The sequence below is a fragment of the Miniopterus schreibersii genome (assembly GCF_964146895.1).
Source record: "Miniopterus schreibersii genome assembly, chromosome: 1".
Lineage (NCBI taxonomy): Eukaryota > Metazoa > Chordata > Mammalia > Chiroptera > Miniopteridae > Miniopterus > Miniopterus schreibersii.
In genome coordinates this window covers 26,673,710-26,701,162 of record NC_138101.1, presented here as the reverse complement: position 1 = coordinate 26,701,162, position 27,453 = coordinate 26,673,710, and the positions used below count along the sequence as shown (strand labels likewise).

The 27,453-nt window shown below is 40.8% G+C and overlaps 1 protein-coding gene across 2 annotated transcripts in view; it reads right to left on the bottom strand.

The window, feature by feature from the left end:
* Positions 1 to 2,616: 2,616 nt before the first annotated feature.
* ATP10D (ATPase phospholipid transporting 10D (putative)) overlaps positions 2,617 to 27,453 on the bottom strand; it is an 85,253-nt gene continuing 60,416 nt past the window's right edge. For both annotated transcript variants that reach the window (XM_081139820.1, XM_081139821.1), the window contains exons 16-23: positions 23,988 to 24,297; positions 22,131 to 22,207; positions 20,991 to 21,116; positions 18,185 to 18,385; positions 13,346 to 13,426; positions 11,849 to 11,953; positions 7,748 to 7,935; positions 2,617 to 4,377 (exon numbers count right to left, since the gene is read on the bottom strand). In XM_081139820.1, coding sequence (XP_080995946.1) covers positions 4,077 to 4,377; positions 7,748 to 7,935; positions 11,849 to 11,953; positions 13,346 to 13,426; positions 18,185 to 18,385; positions 20,991 to 21,116; positions 22,131 to 22,207; positions 23,988 to 24,297 — 1,389 coding nt within the window. In that variant the 3' untranslated portion in view covers positions 2,617 to 4,076. The remainder of the gene's footprint in view (positions 4,378 to 7,747; positions 7,936 to 11,848; positions 11,954 to 13,345; positions 13,427 to 18,184; positions 18,386 to 20,990; positions 21,117 to 22,130; positions 22,208 to 23,987; positions 24,298 to 27,453) is intronic.

Here is a 27,453-nt window from a genome sequence, read left to right as displayed (position 1 = left end):
GTTTGGTGTTTTGTCAGCCTATTCTTGACTACTGGCGCAAAATCGTAGACTGGAGAGGTGGGGTGTGCAGGCGCTAGGCTAACAGTTACAAAGCTCCCTCTTAGCCAGTCACAAAAGGACACAGATCCAGGCTGGCTCATCTCTGCCAGCTTTTGTTTCTCAAGTACAATAGTAGCGGCAGCTTTCAATATTAACATCAGTGACCTGCTTTTGATTTTTTAAAAGCCAAGATCATTTACATGCTTAAATTATGTACTATTACTCTTCTAAAGTTTGCAAAATTTTGAGCACTTACGAAAGACAGTCAGAGGTGAAAGACAAGTGGCACCCCTGTAGGTAGCTGCAGTAGCAGGACATACTGACTGCAAAGCTCTGTAGACGTCACTATTAGCCTTGACGTCGGAGGACTGCCCATTCTGAATGTAAGCCAAGGTTGTAATGTGGTAGAAAAGTCTCCATAGAACCTTCCCTATAGCTGGCGTTTGTTCAGTGTATATCAGTTGGCCGACTAAGATGTCAACGTATTTTTATTTTGCTTTTTTATTAATTATATTTTAATTATATTTTTATTTTGTTTCACTTATGTGACAATGCATCTGAGATTATACTTTACCAAAGGAGAACTTACTTGAGACTGGAGAGATGCAACAGAAAAAGATTAAATTGCGCCCTACCCCCAATTAAATATTTTCCAGTTTGTCCCTACCAATAAAGTACAGAAATGTATCTCAAAGCACAGGAAAACTCTGTATAACATTTTGTAATTTTCCTTGAAAGATGTTTAATATCTGGTGTTGCCGTTTCTTCCCATCGATAATTGAAACAAAAGTTTAAAGATGCTTTTAAGCACTAGGCCACTTTATCCACATTGACTTCTGAAGTGATTAGTGGTTTTTTCCACACTAAAAAGCTTCAAAACACAAATCATCACCTGTACCTAATTTGATTTAGTCAGGCACCATTTCTGCACCATCCGAATGCCTTTAGAACAAGTAGGATTGCCTACTAACCGCCACCAGCAACCTGGACTGCCTCAGCATTCCACATAGGGACACCTGCACCTTTAGACATGTATTTTTGTACTCTTTTCTATGTGTACACATATTTGAAATTCAGAGAGTTGTCTAGACCTTTTCCATGTTAGTGATCTCTTTTTCTGCAGTTTGTATGCACCTATTGAGAATGTGAAATCCAGCGATTGAATTTTGGTCACAATTGTATGAAAGTTTAAGAACATGTCAGTTTTTTACAGTTGTAGATACATACTTAATGTAACAACTTTTAGCTTTGCTCTTCTTATGTTCAGTGAAATGTACATAATGTACTTATTTTAAGTAACCATTAATACAAATAAAATGGTATAATCTTTTTTCTTTTTGATGTATATGGAACATGGACAGCAAGTCCCAGCTGATGGTTGGCATCAGCTTCTCACCAAAATAACTGTCTTACATCTATCCAACTTTCACAGGAACATGCTCTTTTATTCATGTTTTTACTGATTTCAGAGAGAGGAAGGGAGAGGGAGAGAGAGAGAGAAATATCAATGATGAGAGACAATCATCGTTTGGCTGCCTCCTGCATGCCCACTATTGGGGATCAAGCCCGAAACCTGGGCATGTGCCCTGACCGGGAATCATGACCTCCAGGTTCATGGGTTGACACTCAACCACTGAGCAACACTGGCCTGGTGGAACATGCTCTTTTATTTTGGATGACATATAGCTCTTCGATTAGTCTGGAATTAGAGGCTGCTAATACTCTCAAATTACCCATTGAATGTCCAAGGGAAACTTTAGCCCTGTAAGAGTGTAAAGATCTTTAATGTCTAGACTACATTTCAGGAAACTGATCCAATTCTTTCATAAGTCTGTTGGGGTAAAATTACATCCCAAAATATATACTATTAATCACTTTTCTTTGGCTACTAGGAACAATGATATTAATCTCTCAGAATTTGGTGAAATATGCTGAATACCAGAATGTAACAGTTCATGTCAGTTTGAGTAACTTGTCTAAGAGTTATTTGCTTATAAATGAGACCATTTAAAGGCTTAATACAGATCCCAGCTCTTTTTTACCTGAGGGCCAGATGTGTTTAAGAACCCAGAATTTTTCAAAATTTAAAAAATACACTTTAATATCCAGCAATAAAATACAACTTCTGTAGCAAATATATAAAAATTATATTAAGTATATAAATAGCTTCCCCTCTGTTCAGGGCATTGAGTTTGTGCCTAGTTTATGTATATATAAAAAATTCAGTTTTCAGTGTTCTTTGGATTTTGGAGTTGTGGTCCCATAACATGAACACTCAAGAATTTCATCTACTCATATGTACAGACACCTACAGTTTTTCTTTTTGGCTTCTTACTTTTATCCTTGGATTCTAACCCCTTATTTATTAGTAAAAATCTCTTTAAACTTTTAATATGAGAAGATGATGATCTCAGGGAATGATGCCAGCTACTAGGAGGATAACAGATGATACAACATCAACTCTTCTGTATAAGAAAAAGCCAAAACAGTATTCTGGTAAAAGGTGTACTTTGGAATTTTCCTTCTAAGTTCTGGTACCAGTTACAGTTGGATTCAGTGAGTATCTACAAGAGTGATGACAGTTTTTCAGTACACATTATTTATTAAACAGTTTATTTAAAATAAAATAAAAACTATAAGGAAGCTGAAAGCAACTTCCATTCGCTATATGGGATTTTGAAAGTTCTGGAAATTGGGCTATGTAAAAGACTATTTGCAATAATATCAGAAGGCTACAGAAAATCAGGCCAGGACAGTAGGCAGCAGGCAGAAGACAAAGCCCTGAGAATAACAGTTTGATGGTCATTAAGACAACTTTGATATAAAAACAAAACATTAGCATGGAGATTTCATGAAGGAAATTCTGGGCGATTGGAGGCTGACGATTTTCAGGCAGACAGATACAGAATTTTTAAAGAACTCAACAACAACACCTGGCCTTATTTGATATAAACTAATGCCAGCATACATGATTTGAACAGCAAGTGTATTAAAAAAACATTTTTCTATGAACCTCAAGGAATCCTTCTGAGAACCACCCGTATTAGTCTCAGTTCATATCTCAGTTTTAGAGGTTACACCACCAGAAAAGGTGTAGGTATTGTAAAGATGATGAACCGTCAAATGGTCTCTTGAAGACTGTTTTGAAACTGGTTGTCGAATCCCCACCAGGCTATTGTCAGTTCTAGAATACAGGACATTGCCAAATGGGCTATAGGCTCGGCTGATTGTCTGTCTTACCCATTCCGCACACAGGCAGGCCTCCAGAAAGGTCTTTCATTGGCTGGAAGCTGGTTCCTATCACCTGCTGGAACCCTGGCATCCCCCCCCTCCCGATGAAGGCTCCACATCAGGAGAACCTGGAACGAGCAGAGAGGTAGCCTAACAGCATCAGTCAGAAGGCCAAAAACTCCTCATAGGAAACAAAAAGCTATTAATAACTAATACATTTTAAATTGTATCATCCCATTTTAGGTATATTGTTCTTTAAAGGGCTCTGGTAACATGTTTCCTCTGGAAATTAGCCATTTATAACATTTCTTTTTTTCATGTAGAACTCTCCCAATTCTAACTAATTAATCTAAAGCTGCTTCTTTTTTCTTAATTAAAAAAAAAAATTCAGATTGGAGTCTGCTCAGTTAAAGCATTTCTCTGGAATCTGAGATCTCACAGTAAAATAAATATATCTCAAATGAATCTCCTTGAAAACATTTATACATCTAAGACAATTAAAATGCTTTTACAAAAATCCAGAATGTTTCATAAAAGCTTTCAACTCTGAATTAAATATTTTACTTCCCTAAACTCTGTCCAGGTCAAACTCCATCGTCTTTTACAAATGTATCAAACACACAAGGAAGGCCATCACATTGGCTTGTTCAAACTAGTAGAACGTTCATGACCCTTAAGGAAAAACCCAAGTCATTCTTGCTTGGTAGAGGTGCTTCTTCAAAGACCCTCTTCCAGACCTGAAGGAACAGTTGCAACTCCAAACAGGGTGTCCTGCTCTTTTAACCCTTTGGGGGTCCAGCCATCCCTCAGGTCTTAGTTTCAGAACAGTCTGAGTCTAATGCAGTTTCAAGTACAAATAAGTTTCCTTGCTCAATAGAACAAGTTGTTGGCGTCATTGCAAAGACAGCAGAAGGGCCACACGTGGGTCCTCCCTCTGACCTGGCAGCTGAGTGGGCAGCATACTTAGACGTCACCGGACCCAGCTGTCCAGCCCCTCTCCACTTCTTGAGGGCTTCAGTCCTCGCCTCTGGAGTCAGCCTGTCAAAGTGCTTCGCCCTCAGGACTGGAGACGGAAACAGGGATCCCTGAAGCACTCGGTACACAAACCTGGGTTACAAAAAGCATCACGGGATTACATTCACCTCAAATGCATCATGGGACACAAAAAATACTCACCAATTAGAAACAGTAAAAGGGTGGTCTGGTGGCCTCCTTGAGGTAAAGGGGTAGGATAAGCAAAATATAATACGTAGATGATAACAATATTAAATAAATTAATATTTGTAAAGCACTTAAGAAATAGTGAGTGCCCTATGAGTGCTTGTTAAACAAATAAAACAAAAATCTATAATAGTAGAGATACCAATTGTGCTACGTCATAGGCATGATGTTAGGTTAAATAAGAAAGTACATGTAAAGTAGGCAGAGTGTTGTTGGCACATAGCAAATGTTCAGAAAATGTTAGCTATTAATGCCTTATGGCTACTGTAACAAATTACCACAAATTCGTCCTGAAGATGGCAATGTTTATGCTGTTACAGCATTCTCAAAAACTTTGTGGGTCACCAATATATGTCGTGGAGATTTATGGCATTAGATAAGAGGGTCTTCCACAGATCTTTCCTGTATAATCCCATCTCCTCTCTTGATGGCTGTAGAGGTGGTAGAGGGGATCCATGAGTCATGCTCCTAAGCTCTAGCAGAAGGTTGTCCAGCCATACTCTTGGCCTCTCTACAGCATACTCCTAACAATCAATCTCCTGATTTTAGCAACTTTTGAAATCTGGATAGGCTGAGGATTTCCTAAATCTGCTTCCTTCTGACTTAATAGTTCTTCCCTCATCAGGTTTCTCTCACAACTTACCACAGGCAACAAAAGGAAACCAGGCCAGACCTTCAACATTTCACTTGGAAATCTCCTCAGCTAAACATCCAAGTTCATAATTTACAAATTCTTGTTCCACATAGCAGTAGTGTTTTTCAGCTACATTTTCTGCCACTGTATTTCCAAGATCCGCTTAACTCAAATTTCCAATAACACATTCCTAATTTCATTTTGAGTCCTCACCAGCAGAGCCTTAAACTTTCACATTTCTAGCCATGTTCTGTTTATGGTAATATATGGATTTTCTAAGATGATACAGGCTTTCCCTATCATGCTTCTCACTTTCCTCTGAATCCTCACCAGCAAGAATTTATGTCCAGTATTTCTCTATGATGTGCCTCAAAATTCTTCCAGTCTCTGCCCACTACCCAATTTTTAAAGCCACTTCCACATTTTGGGGTATTTGTTATAGCAGCATCCATTTTTCTGGTACCAAAACCTATATGTGTTTCCCGTGGCTGCTATAACAAGTTACCACAAATTTAGTGGCTTATAACAACAGCAATTTATTCTCTGGAGGCCAGGGATTCTGAAAGCAGTCTCACTGGGCCAGAACCAAGGTTTTGGAAGGCCCATGCTCCTTCTGGAGAATCCACTCCTCGCTTCCGCCAGCTCCTGGTGGCTGTTGGCATGCCTTGGTTTATGGCCAAAGAAACTCTGGCTCCATGGTCACAGTGCCTTCTCTTCTTTTTTTTTTTTTTTAATATGTTTTTATTGACTTCAGAGAGAGGAAAAGAGAGGGAGAGAGAGATAGAAACAAATAGAGAGTCTGATCGGCTGCCTCCCGCATGCCCCCTACTTGGGATCCAGCCCAAAACTGGGGCATGTGCCCTGACCGGGAATCGAACCAGTGACCTCCTGGTTCATAGGTCAACGCTCAACCACTGAGCCAGGAGGGTCGGGCTCTTCTCCTCTTTTGTTTGTGTTAGATCTCCCTCTGCCTCTCTCTTATAAGGACATGTGATTACATTGAGGGCCCACACAGGTAACACAGGATATTCTCCCTGTCTCAAGATCCTTAACTTAATCACATCTGTGAAGAACTTTTTTTGCTACATAAGGTAACATTCATTGGTTCCAAGGATTAGGGCACGGATACCTTTTAGGGGGTCATTTTTTCAGCCTACTACAGCAATATTAGATAGAATTGTACTATTAATACTCTTAAAGGAATTTTTGAAGGCTATAACTTTAAAGTAAGTGTTTCTTCATGAATTCTACAAGCTTGTCTTATCAGTATTTTAAATCTGAAAGCTGGTAACAACAGTGAACACTACAGAAACACCTCAGTTTAAGAAAGAGTGTTAAGTATACAACTATAACCACCGTAGAATGACTCAGGTGGGCTTTCCTTGTGCATTTCTAGAAGGGATGCCCATTAGCAACAAAGGTTTGTGGCCATGGTGCCTTATGATGGTGTCACAGATTGGGGTTGGGAAACTTTTTCCAATGGGCTAGGTCATAATAGTGCAGGCTTTGGGAGCCAGACTGTCTCTGCTGTAACTATCCAACTCTGTTGTACAGCAAAAGCTGCCACAGACAATAATTAATGAGCATGGCCATGTTCCAGCAAGACTTTATTTACAAAAACAGGCAGCAGGCCAAATTTGGCCTGTAAGCCACATTTGTCAACCCTGTTAGAGAATAATATGAAATCGCCATTTTGACTCTCATATCATGTTTAAAAATACAGAACAATGATTTGCAATAATATTTTCAGCTAAACAGATAGATTTTATAAAACTGTAAAGAGGAAGAACCCTAGCAGAGTTTAAAGAACCTATAGATTAAAAACCCATGCATACTTCTCAGCCATTTCCATCCCATGCCATATTAGAAATCAGTTAAGCTAAAATGGGAAGGGTAACTGAGGTCAGAGAAGGAAGGAAAGTTGTATAGTTTTAAGTGTTGACAGGTTGTAGTAGGTGGGCTACTTGTCCCTCACTTAGCACCCATTCTCCTCCCTCTTCCTTTCAGAAAGCCCCAGATTTAGCTACTCAGAGTCTACATGCCAAGGTTCTAGTTAACAAGATATGAGCAATGATGTGTGCAACTTCTGAGTTATGTTCTGAGAGAGAAAGAGAGAGAAAGAGAAAGAGGAGGGGAGGGGAGGGGAGGGGGGAAGGAATGGGAGGGGAGGGGTGTGGAGGGGGAGGGGGAGGGGGAAGGAATGGGAGGGGAGGGGAGGGGGGGAAATCTGGTCCTCTCTGTTTTCTTCATCCCCCTGAGCAGCACTGATGTGCTAATGGTGAGTCAGCTCCAATGGGTGCAGATGAGGGCAGCTGAAGAGGGCAGAACAAAAAGGAAAGGATCTCGGTCCTTGGATAACCCTGAGAAGCAAAGCTGCCCTATCCCTGTGGACTGGACTCTCAACCAGATTAAAGTTTCCCATGAGAGAGAAATAAACCTTCCCTTTGCATAAGCCACTTTTGTTCTCTGGTAAAAACAGTTAAAAACAGTATTTTAACTAGTACACAGACTGACTTCTTCATTTCTGAACTGGATGGTCTATCATCCACTCTTAGCAGTTGCTCGGGGAATTCTAAGCCTATGATTTCACTTATTGTCTTGATGATAAAATAAATACTATACCTGGGTAGAAGAGCAATGCAGGTTGTGAGGACACAAACTAAGTAGAAAACTGGATCCAGCAGGTGCTCCTGCATAATCCAGTACGGGTTGGAAGGCGGGTTGCAAGTTACACACATGGCCCCAAAAGCCAAGGCAAAGATGAAATAAGACAAGATGCTACCAACGATGACCATCACGTGGATCCAAGTCTGCAAGGTAAGAAGCACAGGGGAAATGAACACTCTCACTCAGAGGCTTTGCGGCTTGTTGCAGAGACAACATGTCTAAGCAGTGGGTGGATGGTGCAAGAGACCTCAACGAACGAAATAGAAAAATCCTGAAGAGCTAAGATAAGAGCATCTTTCATGAACAGATCATAGCACTGTTTGAATTCTGTGAAACTAAATCAAATGCCAGAGGTAGTTCTGATGACTAGTTTATTCTGCATTGTCCACAAACCATGAGGTGTTTGGATTTTTTTCATTTTTTTTCCATATAGTCTCACTCATTAGTCTGTTTCTTCATTATGGTAATACCTTAATCCAGTGAACCTCAAACTTCATCCATTCACATGGCTGCTCACCAATATTCTCATTGTTTTTCCCAAATAAGCATTTGGAAGGATTATACTTCTCCCATTCCCTTGAAAGTAAGCCCGACCACAGGTCTTGCTTTGACCATTGCAATGTGAATGGAAGGGATACGTCCAACTTTCAGGTTAGAAGCAAAGAAGAGCTGGCGTGCAATTTTCTATGCTGTGGCGTGCAATTTTCTATGCTGTCTCCTTTCCTTCCATGTTGACTAAGAAGTTCCCCTTGGGGGCAATTCCAGATAGAGCTACAAGACTCAGCCTGGGTCTTTGAGCCACCCCTCAGGACAATTGCTCTAGAGCTATCTAGAACCTTAGTTAACATTATATAAGCAAGAAATAAATCTCTGTGGATCACAGCATAACCTAACTATGTTCATATTCATGTATACCCTGCAATATTATATTTTAAAATATTTTTCTCTAAACTGGCTCACTATTTAACTTTATTTAGAAAAAATAATCAGCTTACTCCCTTAAATGTAACATCATCAACATAACCTGTCATAATAGTGCTGAGTCTACAGTCTGGTCTGTTTTGTTACAAAGGGAAATTAGCAAGAATTGTTGTGATAAAACGGTAATAGCCCCAAACAGACTTCCTCTCTGACATAATCCAAAGTATGTGGAGAAAAAGCCCCATCGCATTAAGCAGCACTCAGTTATTTACTGCAGCGCACACAGTCCCACCTAAATCACAGTGTATACCTTGGTGCTGTATGTTATGCTTCTGCAGGAAGCACTCCCTTTATTAATCTTTGTTATTTCCCACCATTATGCTTTCCAAACAAGAGCCAATTTTCTCCTTCACACTTAATCTGCAAAGTCCTTCCCCCTGGTCGATATCTTCACGAGAGTCACAAAGACCACAGAGACTGCTTTTTTTTTTGGTAAAACATACAAACTGCTTAGACAGTGTGGGCTAAATTCTTAAGATCACCATGCCTCTAAAACAATGAGGTCCTTTTCCTTCCCAAACGGCCTTCCTTTCCACTGAGCCCTGCTGCCCGAAAGTTAACATGGGCTTTGGCAAATGAGACAGTGCCTCGGCAGAGTTGACACATGAGAATAAATGATACAAGAAAGTCAAAGTCAAGGGAAACTGGTAAAAACCAGCAGGGAGGTGGGAGGTGGCAATGAGATGGTGAGCAAGAGGTGAAGGGAAGCCAATTCAGTCTCCGAACGGCTGACTTAATGAAGAGGGACCTTCAGAGGCCCTGAGCCTAAGAAACGACTGATTCTTATGCCAGGGGAAACGAGCGTTAGGGGACTACTCATTCCTGGCATGGGAAACAATTCTTTAATGAGGCGCTCTGTGTGCAGCAGCCACTGTTTTTCTTGGCGCTTGGCTTTCACGTCCCTTCCTCTTGCTGAGGACACTGGCATTATGCACAGTCTTGGCAACATTTCCTCCTCTGGCCAAAGCCTGTGACTGGAGCTAAGGAAATAGAAGTCTGTCACCACAGAATAAACTTGGAGCACAATGAGGCAAGAGCAGAAAGAAGACGACTGGAGCCAATCAGGACAGAGAACCACCCTGACAAGCCTGTCCACCAGTCTCTGTCCCCTGGATCTCTGGACCCACTTTGGTTCTTGGGAAGTTTTCATTTTGTTTTGTTTTACGATGGCTCTCTGACATATTTCTAATAACTTTCCTATTTGCTCAGGGCAGCCAGGGCAGATGGCTGCTGCTCATTACCAGTGAGCTCACTTTACATGTTAGATCCTTCGGAACACTCGTAAATGTCAGAATTTACAACACGTCCTTAGGCAGTAACCAAAAGTACCCACACGACTGCTCAACAGTGAACTTAAATAGATAAAACAATGCCAAATAGTTTACTTCTATAGTTCCCTTTATTCTCCTCACCTGGTATTTGCAGATATTAACCTTTTATCACACTTTAGGCTTGTAAGCAGGTTATAGGCAAAGTGAGGGATTCCAAAAATACTCTGCCTCACTTTAGAAATCATTATAAATAATTTCATAATAGCTCATGGAACATATTAAACTATAACCTCATTTAGCTATTTTCTGTTTGAAATGCATGAGTAAGTGGAAATGAGGCTGGACACAGAGGTAGAGGTATCACTGCATGAAGTCTTACAGGCCATCTTAGGACTTTCAGATTTTATTACAAGAACATTTGGTTAGTCATTTCATCATTCATTTATCCATCAAGTATTTTTGAGTATGTACTGTGTTCCAGTGTTGTCACAGATAACGGTATGCAGTGAACAAAATAAACGTGAACCATGCCCTCAAAGAGATGATAATCTAATGTGGACGTGAAACATCAATCAGATAATCACATAATTAAATGAATAACTATAAATTATTATTAGAGCTATGAATAAAACAAGAGGATGATATGAGAAAACTGCATGGTTAGGGAGAGGCTCTTGGGGGAAGTAGCATTTTTGCTAAGACCTAAAATAACATATGGGCTGGGTAAATAGGGATCCAAGAGGGAACAAGGATTACTCCCATCAGAAGATATGGTAACTGCTAAAGCTCTGATGTGGTAACGAGCTCAATGTATCTGAGAAACTGAAAGAGAGACAGTGTGGTTCCAGCCCATGAGTAAGTGGAAATGAGGCTGGACAGAGAGGTAGAGGCATCACTGCATGAAGTCTTACAGGCCATCTTAGGACTTTCAAATTTTATTACAAGAACATTGGGAAATCACTTAACGATTTTCACCAAAGGAGAGCAAAAAGATATGTCTCAAAAGGATGAATATGGTTGTTTTGCAGAGAAGGGCTAGAGGAATCAAGGGCAGAGGTAGGAAGACTAAAGAGGCTGTAGCAACAGTCCAGGAAGAGAGGACAGTGACTCTGACTAGAGCAGAGACAATGCCAATGGAAATGAGTGAGCAGCATAAATAATCACAGAAGTAGTTTATTCCCCAGAGGTGGGTGGGATGTGCTTCATCTGCAAAGGAAGGTTTACAGTAAAGCTCTCATCTGAATCTCACCCTTTAGCTTTGCTGAAGAGGGCCACCTTGCAATCATTTTGATGAAAAGACTTAACTTTATCATTAACTCAGCAACTAAGTTCAAAAAGACCTAGGTTTAAGTGAATGGGAGAAATTCTGGAGGAAGAAAAAGATATTTATTTTGTATGATGAGAAGAGCATAAAATCATCATTTACTAACTAAGGTCAGTATACCAGGATTACGGCATTATACCTCTTTTTATTTTGGTTGAAAGGCATCAGCTTGGTCTTGAAGAATGCTGGCCACAGAGGGACAATTGCTCATCCGGCCTGACCCACCCCTCTGTGAACCATCCCCCATGGACACCACCGAGGGGACCAGGCAGGTGTGTTCCACTTTCCCTGGCTGCATCATGGCACTGAGCAATCAACAAGCAACAAGCCATGTGTCACCCTTCTTCCATGGAGTCATCACTCTTCTCATTACCACCTGTCTTCTAGGCATGAAGGGCTTAGCAGGGCCCCTGCTAATAGAAGACATTTCCCCCAGCACAGAGAGTTCCAGGCTACTCTGGAAGCGGGAAGTTCACTCACCAAACTCTTGCTTTCAATGACCAGATGAAGGAGAATGATGAACAGAGCAGCTGTGTTCAGGGGGTTTCCAAATGTAAAGATGTCAATGTCTGAGCCCTGGTAGGTCTATAAAGAGAGGACAACAGGTGGTGATCTTGGAGAGCTGTGCACACTCAGTGGTGTATCACTGCTTTATTCTGCAACTCAGCTGAGCACTGAGTCCCTTTTACAATGTTCCTAATAACTGGTCATTAGGATAAAACTGAACATTTCTAGAAAAGAGAGACCGGCTCTTTCTTAGGCCATCTAATCTGTGAACTTTTCAGTTGGAATTTCTCTTTATTCTGAATCATAATTCATCTTCCTGGAAACTTCCACTCATACTTCTAGCTCTTTAGTATGGAGAAATATCAAATATGTTCCATGTAACAGAGCTGTAAACCTTTGAGACAGCTACTATGGCTAACCTGAGTTTATATCTCTGCTAAGTAAATATCCTCTCCTCTTCTATGTATATGTTTTCAACTCCTTAAATTATCCCTCATATGACACAATTTTCTGATCTTTTAAAATTCTAGTTATTCTTTTCTGAACACACTCCAGACTGCCTATCTATATTGCTCTTGAAATGCAGTTTATCCAGAATATTCCAGCTGGGAAAAGTCCAGTCATTTTATTTGAATAAAGAACTAAAGATTAGAAATGGTTAACTTAGAATATCATCTTTTTCATTCTACTGTACTTTTGTTAACACAATGCCATCCATGATCAAACTATTGTTTTCTTCCAGGGATGGGTGTGTGTGGATGGGTGGCTGTATCATGCTGCTTTGTGCTTGGTGTTGGCCTAAATTCTTTAATTTTTACATGTTCTTTGCTTAGTCACATTTCTTTCATTCTTTACCTGTAAAAGATTTTTTTTCTTTTTTTAAAATATATCTTTTATTGATTTCAGAGAGAAGATAGGAGGGGAGAGATAGAAACATCAATGATGAGAGAGTCATTGATCAAGCCCACAACCCAGGCATGTGCCCTGACTGGGAATCGAACCCCAATCGCCTGGATCCTAGGTCGATGCTCAACCACCGGGCTAAAAGATTTTTTTTTTACTTTTGGGCAAACTATTTATAGGAGCTTAAATTTAATACCTTAATGTCATCCTGGAAGAATTAGTCCAGCACTCACTAATAATAGATTTTGTATTCTGGCTTTGCCTCTGATTTTGGCTCATCTAATGATACTGATAGACTTTCAATTATACTTAAATCATTGACAAAAATTATCAAGCAGTACAGGACCAAAGAGAGACCTAACAGGACTCTACTAGGCACTCTTTCCAAATTTAATCCATTATCTAACATGTTTTTTGGGGGGTATATTTTAGTCAGTTAATAATCAATTTGATTATATGAGCAATCTGCCCTAATATACCCATTCCATATACTAATACCAGCTACAAAGTACAAAGAAACATCATCAATTCATTAACAGCAAATCCTTTGAGTGAACAAGGACTCACATAGTAAGGCACAAAGAAGCAGACCAGGCTTTGATAAAAGGCATCCAACAAGGTGATCCAGAAGGTGAGGGGTAAGTATGCCTGAAAATGAAACAGATATCAGGGAGGGAAAAAGATTAATATGGGCCAAGCAGAGTCAAGGAACAATACAAGCCAGTACTTATTTTTGCCTCTCTGGGAGAAAACTCTTATTTTTTCATTCTTTCACTCACAAAGCAGGTGGGATTTGTAAATAGCAGTAGAAGAATGCGGGGGGATAATCGAATGACATAAATTCACAGGTGAAAAAAACCCTGAAGAACTCTTTAACTTGTATTGCTTTAATCATTGCATCAAACTTAAATGTACCTCAGATAGGAGAGTAGTACTAACTTTCCATTTCCTATTGGTCAGAAAATATTGTTTCAAATACTTTTCAAAATTCATCTACTTCTATCTCTACTACACTCTTCATTCTAATTCGCCATCAACTCTATAAATGACTCGGTAGCCACCTAACTAGCCTCTCTGCTTCCTCTCCTACCCTAATCCAATCTTCCCACAGCAGCCAGACGTTTTTTAGAAACTATAAATCAGGTCCTACCATCTCTCTAACTAATCACAGTGACCTCCTCCTATTCCTCCAATCACTTCCCACTGTATTTCCAATACAATCTAAGTTCCTTCCTATGGCCTATAAGGTCCTATAGGACCTGCTCACTGGAGTCCTGCTCTCCAGGGTCACCCCTACGATTCTTACCCTCACTCCCCATGCTCCCACCACACAAACTTCATTCTATTCCTCAAACATGGCAAATCCCTGTTTCCTTGAGTCTTCACTTGTGCGATTTTCTCTGCCAGAAATTCTTTGCCCTGCACCTCCCACACCACTAGTCCTTCCCTATTCATATCATAGCTCAAATATCACTTCCTCAGAGAGGCACCCCCAGACCAGTCTAAAAGTAATGCCCACTCAAGCACTTACTATCAGAGTATCCTTAGAAGTCTCTCATCACCATAAAAAATAATCGTATTTGTTTACCTAATGATTTTCTGGTTCTCTCAAGAGAATGCAAGTTTTTTAGAGTGGGATTTTGATTCTTTTACTCAAGTGTTTAAAATAGTACCTGGCACAGAGCAGGTACTCAACAAATATTTGTTGGGATAATGAACTACTCTTATGTAACTTTTCATGTGTTAAACTGCTTTGTACCAAAAGCTTATAGAGAGAAACAGAAAGATCAAGTAGAGACACTAGTCACAAGTGACTGAAAACAGGTTTTCAAACAAGAACCCACTTGGACTGAATGGTAACGGATGTGCAGAAGGATTCTGAGGCCGCATTCAGACCCAGCGGGAAGGGTAGTGTGCTATGGTTTACCAGCGATGTCTGCCATGGACAAAAATGGCATCACATGTAGCATATACCTGAGCTAGTCTCCTTTTTGCTTAACATGTTCTTAGTTTTATTCCCTTCCAAATGCCAAGAGAGGCTGAAATTTCCTTGAAAACGTTTGTCTTCTAAAGAACAAAGCTTAATAAATACACAAATTCTCCATATACTTCCCTCCATTCTTCGAAGGGCTGCACTGTAACTTTTATACCTATCCTTGTTTATCTCTTTGTTCTCTGGGAAAATCAAACAATGAAAATTCACTGTTTCCAGTCTACTTTGCCCTGTCCTTTCTTTCACTGTTTCCTCACTGGAAATGATGGAATCTTCTCCCTGCCTTTCTTCATCCGAGCGTCCATAACACCTAAGCGGGAGCACGATCGAATGTGGGAGAGAAGACAGCAGAGTCAAGGGGCGACTGGAACACCACTGGGCAAGACAGGCAGTTTGGGGGTGAGTTAATACACAACTTTGTGCTCCTCGGAAAGCAGAGGTTGCTCAAAAAGCCTACAGCTGAGAGGTAAAAAAATATAATTCCTCTACCTCACGTGAGTAAGGGGACTAAGGGAAGCAGAGAGAGAAGGGCCAAGGATTAGATAAATGAGAGGCTGAAGGGATATGGGACCTCCTGGAAACCAAAAGGCAAAATCTGGCCACGAAGTCTGAGCCAGAAAGGAAGACAGGGTGGGTGATGAGAGACGGGTAAGAGACGACGGCTTCTTGGAAAGGAAGCCTCTGACTGCAGCCTTCCAGACGCACCTCCTGTGGAGGAGAGAGATTCTCTATTTCTGGACAGGATATTTCATGACACTGAAGATGAGAAGTGGCCCAGTTATAAAACAGAATTGGTTTGGAGGCCAAGTTCAAAGAAAGGACAACTCTTCTGGAAGGTCAAGTCAGTAAAGTCCATTATCTTTTATCAATAGCCACAGGCTGGGACTCTGCCCATTACTATGCACTATAAAAGTGGCCAGCTCAGCTCAGTAGAACCGTGTATGCAAAGGACTGATAACAGGGTGGACAAGAGGAAACAACACTTCAGCTCTCCCAAGGGTGAGGACCAATTACAGTCTTCAGCTGCACAAAGCTCTGAAAACACCAGCTATAAAAATTCTGAAGGGCCCTCCTTCCCCCCTCTTTCTCCAATGGACCTGGGACTTAACTGAAGCCTGGGGTGCAGGGCAACCTTCATTAATATCAAATGCACATTCCTGCATCCTGGCCTTGAACTTTCAGTCACATTGGACTCCTTTAGGAAAATCACATGTTATTGTTTGATCTGAATGGATCGGATAACATTAAAGAATCATAAGGATTTCTTCTCTGAAAGCTGAATGTGACTTCTCTATGTTGGCTGTTCCACATAACCTATGGGCATTAAATACTCTCCCATCTGGAAAGGCAGTTCAAGCCAGAATAAAGTTGGACTAACAAAAATAAACACATCATTTTACATTTTGGGTTTCCTCAAATTTCTGGTTAATTTTGGGGGTTAAAATATAACAATATTGAGAGCTAGAGCTTTTACACATACTATCTTACTTAATCGTCACACCATCCCTATAAAGTAAAGAAAATGAAGGTCACACACCACAGAAATATAATTTAAACTCAGGCTAAACATAACCCATAATTTCTAACGCACTGATCCGTGTCACTGTTTCCAGAACAGCCACTGAGGCCCCACACACAGATTGTACGTGGTGGGTCTCGATAGTGGCTGCCCAGTCCTTCTGCAGGAAACCCTTCTTCCCGATCCTGTCCCTGTGGTTCAGCCCTAATGAGGACTGACAGATGGTCCAGGCCTGGCCAAAGAGAAAACATGCTTTGTAGCCACAGTGATAAACACAGGGAAAGGCCTGGGACTCCTCCATGGCCAATGAGGTATAACTGGAAAGGAGGACATTTACAGTTGCCTCAAGAATAACAGTGTTCTGTCACCATTACATCTGGTTTTGCAGCTATATGAGCCAATTAATTTCCCTTCCTCGTTAAGCCAATTTGAGCAGTTTTTTTGTCACCTGTAACTGAAACAGCCTTGCCTAACAGAGTTCTCTTCTCAAGACTAGACTATATGACTAGACCAATCCCTCAGCATTGTTCCTGTCTAGGTATCTTTAGGAGACTGGTCCACCTCAGTTCCTGTGATCCTGACAATGCACTTGTGAGAGCACTTTGGATTTCTGGCACTAAATACCATGGTGTGTGTGTCTGTGTGTGTGTGTGTGTGTGTGTGCCCAAGGACTAAAGATAGCATCAGTGTTCTTTCTGCAGCAAAGCATTAATGGTAGACACCCTGGGCTCAGGAGCAGGGGTTCACCTCTGCACCACACCCTAGCTCTGGGGCTTGGGCAGATACTTAAGGTGCCTCCCTGTGCCTGACTTTCCCCACCTACAATGTGGGTAATGATAGTATCTGTCTTGCAGGGTGATTTTGAGGATTAGATTTATGTATGTTATGCACTTAAAACAGTGCCTGGCATATAGGAGGCATTACATAAGTGCTAGTAAATGCAATATTAACGATGATTATTATTTTTGTGAAAGGTGAATTAGAAAGAAAAGAGTTTTGTGACAGCTAACTCAATTAATCGACAAGAGACAACAGGGCAGTGAGAGAAGGGTGGAAAGGGGGGACAGATGTAAGTGATATGTCACTGGTAGGCTGGCAGGACTAAAACATCAACAGAGTGGAGGCAGGGCATGGTTTGAGAGGGAGGGAGCCATTAAGATCACTCTCCTGTTTTGTGTGACAGTAGAACCTGGAGAATTTAACTTTGGCTTTGGAATAAGACTGAGAAGGGGTCTTGCACTGGTTCTGCTATTTTCTAACTGACATTTTTGGAAAAATTCCTTAACTTCTTTGAGGTCCAGATTCTTCATCTTAGAAAGGAAACAATACCAGGTTCTCTCTCAGAGTGTTTTGTGAGATAAATGAGACAGGGATGTTTAGTAGTTTGCACAATAAACTACTAAACATCCCTGTCTCATTTAAATACTAGATATTATTAGCTGTCAGGTCTAAACACTGGATTTGCTCTTTAAGTACTTGAGGTCTTTCATAATTTTACCTGCGTTCATCATCAGGTAAATAATGTAATACCTGAAGCGAATAATGTAATATCTGCCATGTTAACAGAGATCTTCTGAAACAACCAGATGATTTGAACTGTTGTTTTTTTAAAAATTTATTTTAGTTTACATATGTCTTTATTGATTTCACAGAGAAGGAGGGAGAGGGAGAGAGAGATAGAAACAGAGCCTGCAACCCAGGCATGTGCCCTGACTGGGAATCGAATCTCGATCTCCTGGATCCTAGGTCAATGCTCAACCACTGAGCCGTGCTGGCCTGAATAGTTTTAAATAGTTCTGCCTGTACCAAAATATTGGAGCTGGGCCACCTGAAAAATGCCCCGACTTCGACATCAGCTGTGCACTGGTCTCAGCATCTTCGCTTTAGCACCTACCTCTGACTCCTGACCACTCCTGTAAAGTTCAGGCAGTAGCATGAGGGTCTCTGAAGACACGTCTTTCTCCAGAACACCATAGATGACGGGAGGGGCAGATGTGAAAAGGAGGTTGAAGAAGATCAAGACCCAATAGTCAGTCATGGATGTTCCTGAAAACCCACAAAAGAACTGGTACCAGAAAAGGAGGTTCACATAGGCCTAGGAACACAAAGAGGAACATTTGCATCTTAGAAACCACAATGCGAGCGGGACCACACATCCCCACCCCGCCGGTCTCAGCCGTGTGAGCGCAACCTCGGCGCAGTTTCCGTACTTACAAAAGGAAGACCACATCTTACCATGCAGCTGTTTCGGCGGGGGGCAGGGGACAAATGTTTTATTAAATTAAAGAACACACACACACACACACACACACCCCACATACCATGTGGTGCTGGCACAGTTCTAAGAGCTTTACAAAGAATTCATTTAATCATCACAACAACTTGGGAATTTTTCTTGTCCCCATCTGAGACTTACCCAAAGTTACCTGGCTAATAAGTGGCAGCCCGAGTATTCAACTTGAGACATTTTGGCTCTAGATGAAAAGAACTTAGACCAGTGCCTGGTATGTAGCCAGCATATAACACATGTTGTTCATTCTCTTGCCTTTTGGGTTCACAATTATTTTTTAGTGATGGAATGGTGGCAACAGGGTGGCCAACCATCCCAGTTTGCTTGGGACTGAGGACTCTCCCAGGAGATGAGACTTTCACTGCCCAAACTGGGACATTCCCAGGCAAAGCAGGGCAGTTAGTTACCCTGGAGGCTAGGGACATACACCTGCACTCTTTCCTCCCTATTTTGTCTCAGAGAAACTAAGTCCATGAAAGCAAAAGCTCTGGACTTAGATGTAGGGGGCCCTTTTTCAAGGCCTGGGGACATTTCCGTTTGATATGTTTAACTTCAGGTCATTTTCCTAAGCTCTCAGAATTTTGGTTACCTTGTCTAGAAAATGAGAATTACACCACTCAGGGCTTAGTATCAAGATCAAGTTAGAAAGTGCTCATGACCTGCAAAGTGCATTACAAATATTAAAATGCTGTCATCACTGGCATCACAGACACGCCAGAGTATCTTAGGACAGGGGCCACAGTCCTAAGAACAGCGTTTCTTAGTCTAGGGTCCATAGAAATGCATCATGCCCAGCTCCTATTCATCTGAGGTACACGTGGTTTGGGACACTGTTCTGAGGAGTGAATCCACAGTTCTCATCAGTATTGAAAGGTTGTCCAAGACCCAGGAACCACAGTCTACGAAAGATAAGCTACTCAGATGGCCCTGGTACCTGCCCCTTTCTCCGTAGTTTACAAAGCATTCTTGGGCTGGGTAAGTAAGAGAATAAGCTGAGAGGGTGTTAGTGTGAATGGCAGCAAGGGTGACGGAGCAGAAAGACCACAGGGTCCCTGCTCCCTGGTGATGTATCTCTGCTAATAACCACTCCCTCTCTCCAAGGGCATGTAGCATCTCTTTCTATTAGTGATTCCTAACCCTTGGGTTTAGTCTGGGGTTAAAAGGAGGCGGGAGGGGAGTGGGCTTTAAGTACCTTTTCATTTTTCTACCTTCTCTATTGAAAATAAGGTAGAAAAATGCAAAATTATTAAAAAAAAAAAACAAAATCAAAAAACCTAGAGAAGGGCTCCTTTTTAAAATTCACTGACCAATAAATTCTGAAATTTTTAATTGTAAATCCCAGCTTTCCCCAGAATCACACACTTGGACAAAGACATTATACATTTCAAGAATTTTCATAACGTATCAAAGTGTTATTAAACTTTGACTGAATGTGCTAATTCTAATTAGTGAAGTACTGCGAGTTTCCTAAAAAGTTCATTGTGCTTGAGGGGGAAAGAATGCTCCTGCTGACAGGCAGACAGACAGACAGACAGACACACACACACACACAAGCAGCTAAACCACACATGAAAGGTATCCTAAAAGTGACCCATCAAAGTTGTTTTTCCCTAAAGATGGCATTTCAACAGCGTGATATTAATTTATGTTTACTACTAACATGCTAAATCTGGACTTTAAAGACAGAATAAATTTGGTATATAAAACATGACAGATTTACATGATCACCCCACCTAGAAGGGGGTTCAGGGAAAACATGGTTTTTTAAAAGAAGAAAATTACATTTAAGTGGTGTGCCAAAGATTAGAAGCCAGGACATTTCATCAAATTTTGCCCTTTTAGGAATTACATAATCAAAATAAAGTTTCTTTATTATCCAATAACTACCAAGCACAAATATATTTTATAGGCTTGCTAGAGAATTCTCCCATTGTGAATGCCAGCTAGTTATAGGCTAAGGCATCGTACTGGGTTTTCATCTGTATCTTCAATGCTAACACAAGGGACATCAATTTGGGGACAGCGGATATTTTTTGGTGGCTCATGTAAAATGGAAGCAAACCCTTTCATTCTCTACTGACAGGTAGTATTAAACATTTCATAATGCTGCTTGTGGCAACCCTTATACGGAAGGTCAAAAATTGGATTTTAAATGAACTAGACAGGCCTTAATTGAATTTAAATGCACAGGGAATAGGACATGCTAGCAGATGGACAAGCCTAGCAATTGGCTGTCAGCAGCTGAAACATAGCACAGTCCCAGATTATTTCTGGTGAGACAGCAGGGGTGCTCCTGCTGCCCTCAACACATCAATGAGAGAAGCGAGCTTCGGGTACGGCACTTCCTTTTCATCCCCTAAGCGGGCAGCATTGAAAGGTGGGAAGGGATAAATTCTCTGGAGCTACATACCACGTTCTTGTAGAAAAAATAGAGAATCATGTTGGAAAGTCGTGTGTAACACCAGTGCCCGTGGACGAGAAGGAGCTTGCTGAGATGTTTAAACTGAGAAACGGCAAAGTCACTGGCCATCACAGCCTGCGGAGGCAGAGAAGAGAAGGCCACCCTGAGCAATGGAACATGTTAGAGCAGACACAGCACAGCAGCCCGATCACCTCCAGGCTCAGATCAGTCAAATGCGTGGTTTAAACCTTACATGCAGACCAAAAAAAAAGAAACACCTTCCCAAAAACAAAAACCCCCAAACAAACAAAACCCTTACAAAAGCTTTAACGGGTTGCCTCAGGTTACTACTCAGCTTTCCAATATGGTCGAATGAAACATGACTTCTTGGTTACTACTCGTGATGTAACTTCAGCAAGCGTACTTTCCCTAAAAAGCAGCTCTCTTAGCAAGAACTTCTGTAGCATTCACTTCTCCTCAACGATGAGAATATCAAAATTGCAGCCAGGATTTTATGTATAAAGTGTCTAGCAAAGAGATACTTGAATTTCTAATCTTTTGTACAGGTATTGTAATCTAGAATTTTGGAGAAATCCTAAGTCTCACAATTAATCTTCCTCTGACAACAGTTGCACAAAAAGCAATCTCTTGGATAAGCTTCTATCTGAATTTTGTGTCTAAAACACTATCCAACACATAGGAACCCACGCATACATGCATGCAAATGGGACACTCCCACCTCCCTCACTCTGTCGTCTTCTCCTTCTCTCCCTTTCTCTTTAGGATCTTTAGATCTTTTATTCAAATCCTCAGCTGTTCTTGTCAGTTGCAAAAGTCACATTGTTATTGCAGGGCTAACATGTATATCTCTCCCTCTATATATATATACATCTATATATATATGATCTAGATCAGTTATATTTTTTAAACTGAGCAAGTAAACCACAGAGCTAAAATTAGCCTGGAAAATACCATAATACTTACCCAGTAAATAATCAGCAAATGATTGGATAGACTTCCTGTCTCCCGCTCCTGAGCTAACCAGACAGCCTCATTCTACCATAAAACCACAGAGCTTTTACCATGAAGAATGTTGCCTTGGGTGGGCAGGTCAAGTTCATGGAATTTGGGTGCACGACATCCACTCACCTGCATGCCTTCTTGACCTGAGATCCCTATCCCAATGTCTGCCACTTGTATCATGCTAACATCATTGGCACCATCACCTTATGGGACAGAAAAAAAGGTGAGAAACATACGAGGAGTAAAGAAATGATGCAAACTTTGCAAATCAATATTAACCATTCAAGAAAACAAACACATCCTTCAAAGTACATCCCATGTCTCCAAGTTACCTGGAAGCTAGTTAAGCAGAAATTAAATGTGGCATCCCACTGCCATCAGGATGAATTCCAAATTCAATACTGCCTTAAAATCCTTCATGCTATGGCTTCTTTTTGGACTCACCTCTCCTTTCTCCATGCCACCCACTCTACTTTCAATTTTCCAGATATAACCTGCTTCTTTCAGCACTGCACATGCTGTTTCTCTATTCTTTTTTATTTTTATTTTTAAAGATCTTTATATTGATTCTTAGTGAGAGAGGAAGGGAGAGGAAGAGAGGAGGAGAAACATCACTGTGAGAGTATAACATTGATCTGCTGCCTCCTGCACGCCCCCTACTAGGGATCATGCCCAAAACCTGGGCATATGCTCTGACCAAGAATCGAACTGGCAACCTTTTGGTGTACAGAAAGACGCCCAACATCAATTGAGCTATCTGCTGTTAAAGTGTGTATACATTTTTTGGGGACACCCTGTATTTATGCTTTTTTGTTTTATTTCATTTGTTCATTATATGCCCTCCTACTAGATATAAGCTCCTTAAGAAATGGCCCTTTGTCAGTTGTATATACTCTTGTAGCTCCACTGCCTAGAAAAATGCCTGGCACATAGAAGGCACTCAATAAATATTTGTTAAATAGATAAATAAATGAATTGTTCATGTCCCTGAATTAAACTTTCCGGAAGGTAGCACTCCTAGATTTTTTCAGTTCTGTGATTCAATATATTACCCTCCTTAACCCAGATGATTTGCGTTACTAACATGCAACCCAAAGCATCTTGACTATTATACTGTCATATCCCCACCACCTGGTTCATAGCAGGTGATCAAATAGGTGATGAAGGAAAAGAGGAAGGGGGGGGGAGGGATGGAGAGAATGAAGGAAGAAAAAGGAAAGGGAAAGCACAACCAGCCAGAAGGGTAAATACAGAGTGTCCCAAAAACATATACACACACTTTAACAGCTGATGCTCAATTGATGTTCCTTTCTTTTTAGCCAGGCTAAGCTTTGAACAAAGGAAATTCATCCTAAAATGCTACTGAAAGTTTGAAAATGCAGTTGAAATACAAACACTGCCTTTATAATTATTCAAAGTGTGTACACATTATTCAAAGTGTATATACTCAAAATGTGTATACCATGTATACCCCCCAAATGTATACACACTTTAATAGCTGATAACTCACTTAATTCTCACTCCTTTTCAGGTTTAACTGATTTGAGATAATGGGTGAAGCCAGACTAAGCTTTGAACAAAGAAAATTCATCCACTAGACTTTTTTATGGGGATACATAAAAGATAAAGTTTACGGTACAAAACTGGCAACAGCTGATGAATTGAGGGCGCACAAGTACCAAATGAAATGATTCTTGATGTTTGTGATTCCATTGCTTCATGTTATCAGCAGTGCGTGGACCAGAATGGTCATCAGTTTCAAAATAGGCATTGATAAAAAATAAATTATTTCTTTCTCTATATTCTTTAAAGTTTTAAAAATGAACTGTATGTTAATAAACACTGACTTCATAATCATTCAAAGTGTGTATACATTTTTTCAGGACACCCTATAGATAAACAGAAGGAAGAACAGACAGAAGGATCAGCCCGTGGTACGGCAGGAAAGTGAGAAGCACAGGGCAGGGTTCCATCCCCACTCACCAATGGCCAGGGTCATCACCCGGAGATGGTTGCGTACCAGTTTCACCACCTCGCTTTTCTGCAGGGGTGTGGCTCGGCAGCAGACCACAGCTTGACAGCAAGCCGTCAGCTCCAGGAACTGCCTCTGCAGACTCTCCTGCAGGGCAAACTCCAGGGTCTTCCCAGTGATAACGAGTCCAGCACGCAGCCCTGAGCCCTGGGGAGCAGAAGGCTGGTATAAATCCTTGCTTAACGATGCTTGCTTGGGGAAGGCTGGATTCTTCTTCTGAAGTTCTTTCAAAATTGTGCCCATCAGCATCTCACAGGCATCCTTGAAACAAGAGGCAAAGACAGTTAGCCTTGGGGCTCCTTGGTGGCCACATCCAGCTGAATTTGTCATTGTCATACTTCAGCAATTACTGCATCAAGGCAATCCCTGGTCACTTTAGAAGACCTGACAGCTCTTTCACAATGACTTCTGTGTGCATGTGGGGAGCAATTAAAAGGATGGGGTCATCTCATGCCCAATTCTACAGCTAAGAAACAGCTATAGAATTCCTTTATTTGTGGAATTTACCTTCTCAAATAGTGAATCTCAAGAGCCCTTTGGTCTTATTCTGCCAATTACTAGCTGCTTGACTTTAGGCAAATCATGTAACCCCAAGGTTCTCATCTGAAAAATGCAAACATTGTCTACATCATAACATTACTGTGAGGAATACGTGAAATAATGCATAAAAAGCTCTTAGTGTGAGGCATGACACATAGCCGAATTTAAATCAGTAGTTATTGTTTTTATCTTCTTTTTGATTAAATGCATTCATTCACTCATCCATTTACTCACTAAGTATTTATAGAGGAACTACTGTATGTTAGAAAGCATTCTAGGTGCTGGGGCTATGCCAATAAACACAAAAATCCCGGCCCTCACGGAGCGGATATTCTGGTTGAGATGTTCTTAGTGGTGCTTATCACATGTGGTGGGTGCGCATCCCTCCACTCGCCTCACTCACACTAGTTAGGAAGTTCTTCTAATGCCTAAAAGGGCCACATCAGGCACTCAGTCAGTATTCACTGAATAGATTATACTCAAGACTAACAATCAACTTATCCAGAAATTGTGTCAAGTGACCCCTAAGAACAGAGCCAAGTGAAATCCAGGAGCAGTGCATTTATGTTTATATGCTAATGCTAAACTTGAAATACTTTATTCATGAAAGAGTCCCTCACTCAGAGGCCATTTATTCTTATTTCAAATGCTATTTTATCAAGCATTTCTCAACCCTCAACAAAATGAGATGGGTAGGGAAGAAGCAGATATGGGTATGTAGGCATGACACAGCAAAGATTAACTGCATAAACTATAAACAAGAGATTCCACTTCAAAATGGAGATACCTGGCAACCTTTACCTTTGGAGCAAATCTGATCCCAATTCTACAAACACAGTCTTTGTAGCCTTTATACGCTCACAGTGTACAGGATGCAGTCTGAATGGATGCCTTCCAAATTACAGATGCAAATTTTCTGTAGTATTATGATTCTAGATTGATTACACAGATGGTCTAATCCTCTTATTTGCATATGTATGTGTTTAATTTTATAAATTAAAGGTACTTTCAGAAGTGTGTATGTACACAAACAGGTAGTTGACCTTCATTATTTGTGGGATTTGTGATTTCACCTACTTGCTGAAATTTGTCTGAAATCCTACAATCAATACTCATGGTGCTTTTGCAGCCATCTGTGGACACGGACAGAGTGACAAAAAATGTGAGCCTAAGTCGTGCACCTTTCCAACCGAAGCTGAACAAGGGGACACTCTGTCTTCTTATGTCAGCTCCCAAACTGTCCACAAGTGTTCTTTCCATTATCTGTTTGGTGACACATTTTGGTGCTTTTTGTTGGTGATTTCACTGTTTAAAATGGTCTCCAGCCCGGCCGGGCGTGGCTCAGCGGTTGAGAGTCGACCTAGGATCCAGGCGATTGGGGTTCGATTACCGGTCAAGGCACATGCCCGGGTTGCGGGCTCGATCCCCAGCCGGGGGTGTGCAGGAGGCAGCTGATCAATGACTCTCATCATTGATGTTTCTATCTCTCTCTCTCCTTTCCTCTCTCTGAAATCAATAAAGATATATAAAAAATAATAAATAAATAAATAAATCAAATGGTCTCCAAGTACAGCCCTGAAGTGCTGTCTAGTGTTCCTATGCACAAGAAAGCTACAATGCCCCTCATGGAGAAAATACGTATGTTAGATAAGCTTTGTTCAGGTATGAGTTACAGTGCTGTTCAATGTTAGTAAATCAAATGTGTGTGTGCATAATGAGGTGTTTTTAAACAGAAACACACATGAAACAAGGTTATGTATTGACTGGTTGGCAAAAAAGTGTGACCAGAGGCTCATGAGGTCCTAATCCTGTATTTTCCCAAGGGGTAATGGATCACTATTCACTAACTCAGTGTTTGTGACAACTTTACATAACTCAATGAATAATTGAGAGTCAACTGTATATAAATATATAGACAGATAAATACAGATTATGTAATATATACAGTTCTATAGAAAGCAGACTTGACAAGTAATCAGATAAATACAGATTATGTAATCTATACTGTTCTATTAAAAGCAGACTCGACAAGTAATCAGCTGAAGGTGCTTAAGCAAATCATCAGAACTACTATGTGCCTGGCATTTTACATGCATGGACTTGAGTGATCATAAAACTAAACTAAGCCCACTGTGTTCTGTTTAGTTATTCTGAAATTCACACAGGTAGAATAGCTATTGGTAGCACTCAGAATAGCCCACAGTTGATACGCTGTGAAGCCTTCTTGGATTGGTAGTGTTAAATGCTTTTACCATAAATTGTATATTTACAAATAAATTTCACAATCTTAAACATGTTACTGCTTAAGAAAATGTCAAAGTCAAAATCAAACACCAAGAACTGATTACTTTTCCTTTTTAATGTTCATTGAACTCCTTGCATCTGCCAGGCAAAACATTAACCAATTTACATATTTTCATTTAATGTCTTCATCGACCTCATGAAATAGGCGTTACTCTCAGGTTATAGGTAAGGAAAAAGGCTCAGGAGGGTAACTCCCCAAGGTCACATACCTGGTCACTGGCAGGCCAAGTATTTGAACCTGGGTCTTATCAGCTTTAGGGTACACCCAATTTAGTGATTACAATGACTAAGCATTTTTTTGTGCCCAGCCCTGGGCTGGTACTGGGAGGTGGCTGGTAGTAGTGGTTAGGTGTCCCTGGGCCACTGCGAACTAATGAAGAGAACCTACTCTGTGTGGATTATGGAAAATTTTATTTCCTTAAAGTGTACAGTCTGGTTGGATATTGACTGAGGCCTGATCATAAAAACATGGCTAACATGGCTAACTCAACATGACAGCCTGTGACAAAGGTCAAAACTAAAACACGATCAGATGAGAAGCTCCAGAGATGTGAGAAGCAGGCTGCCGTGACT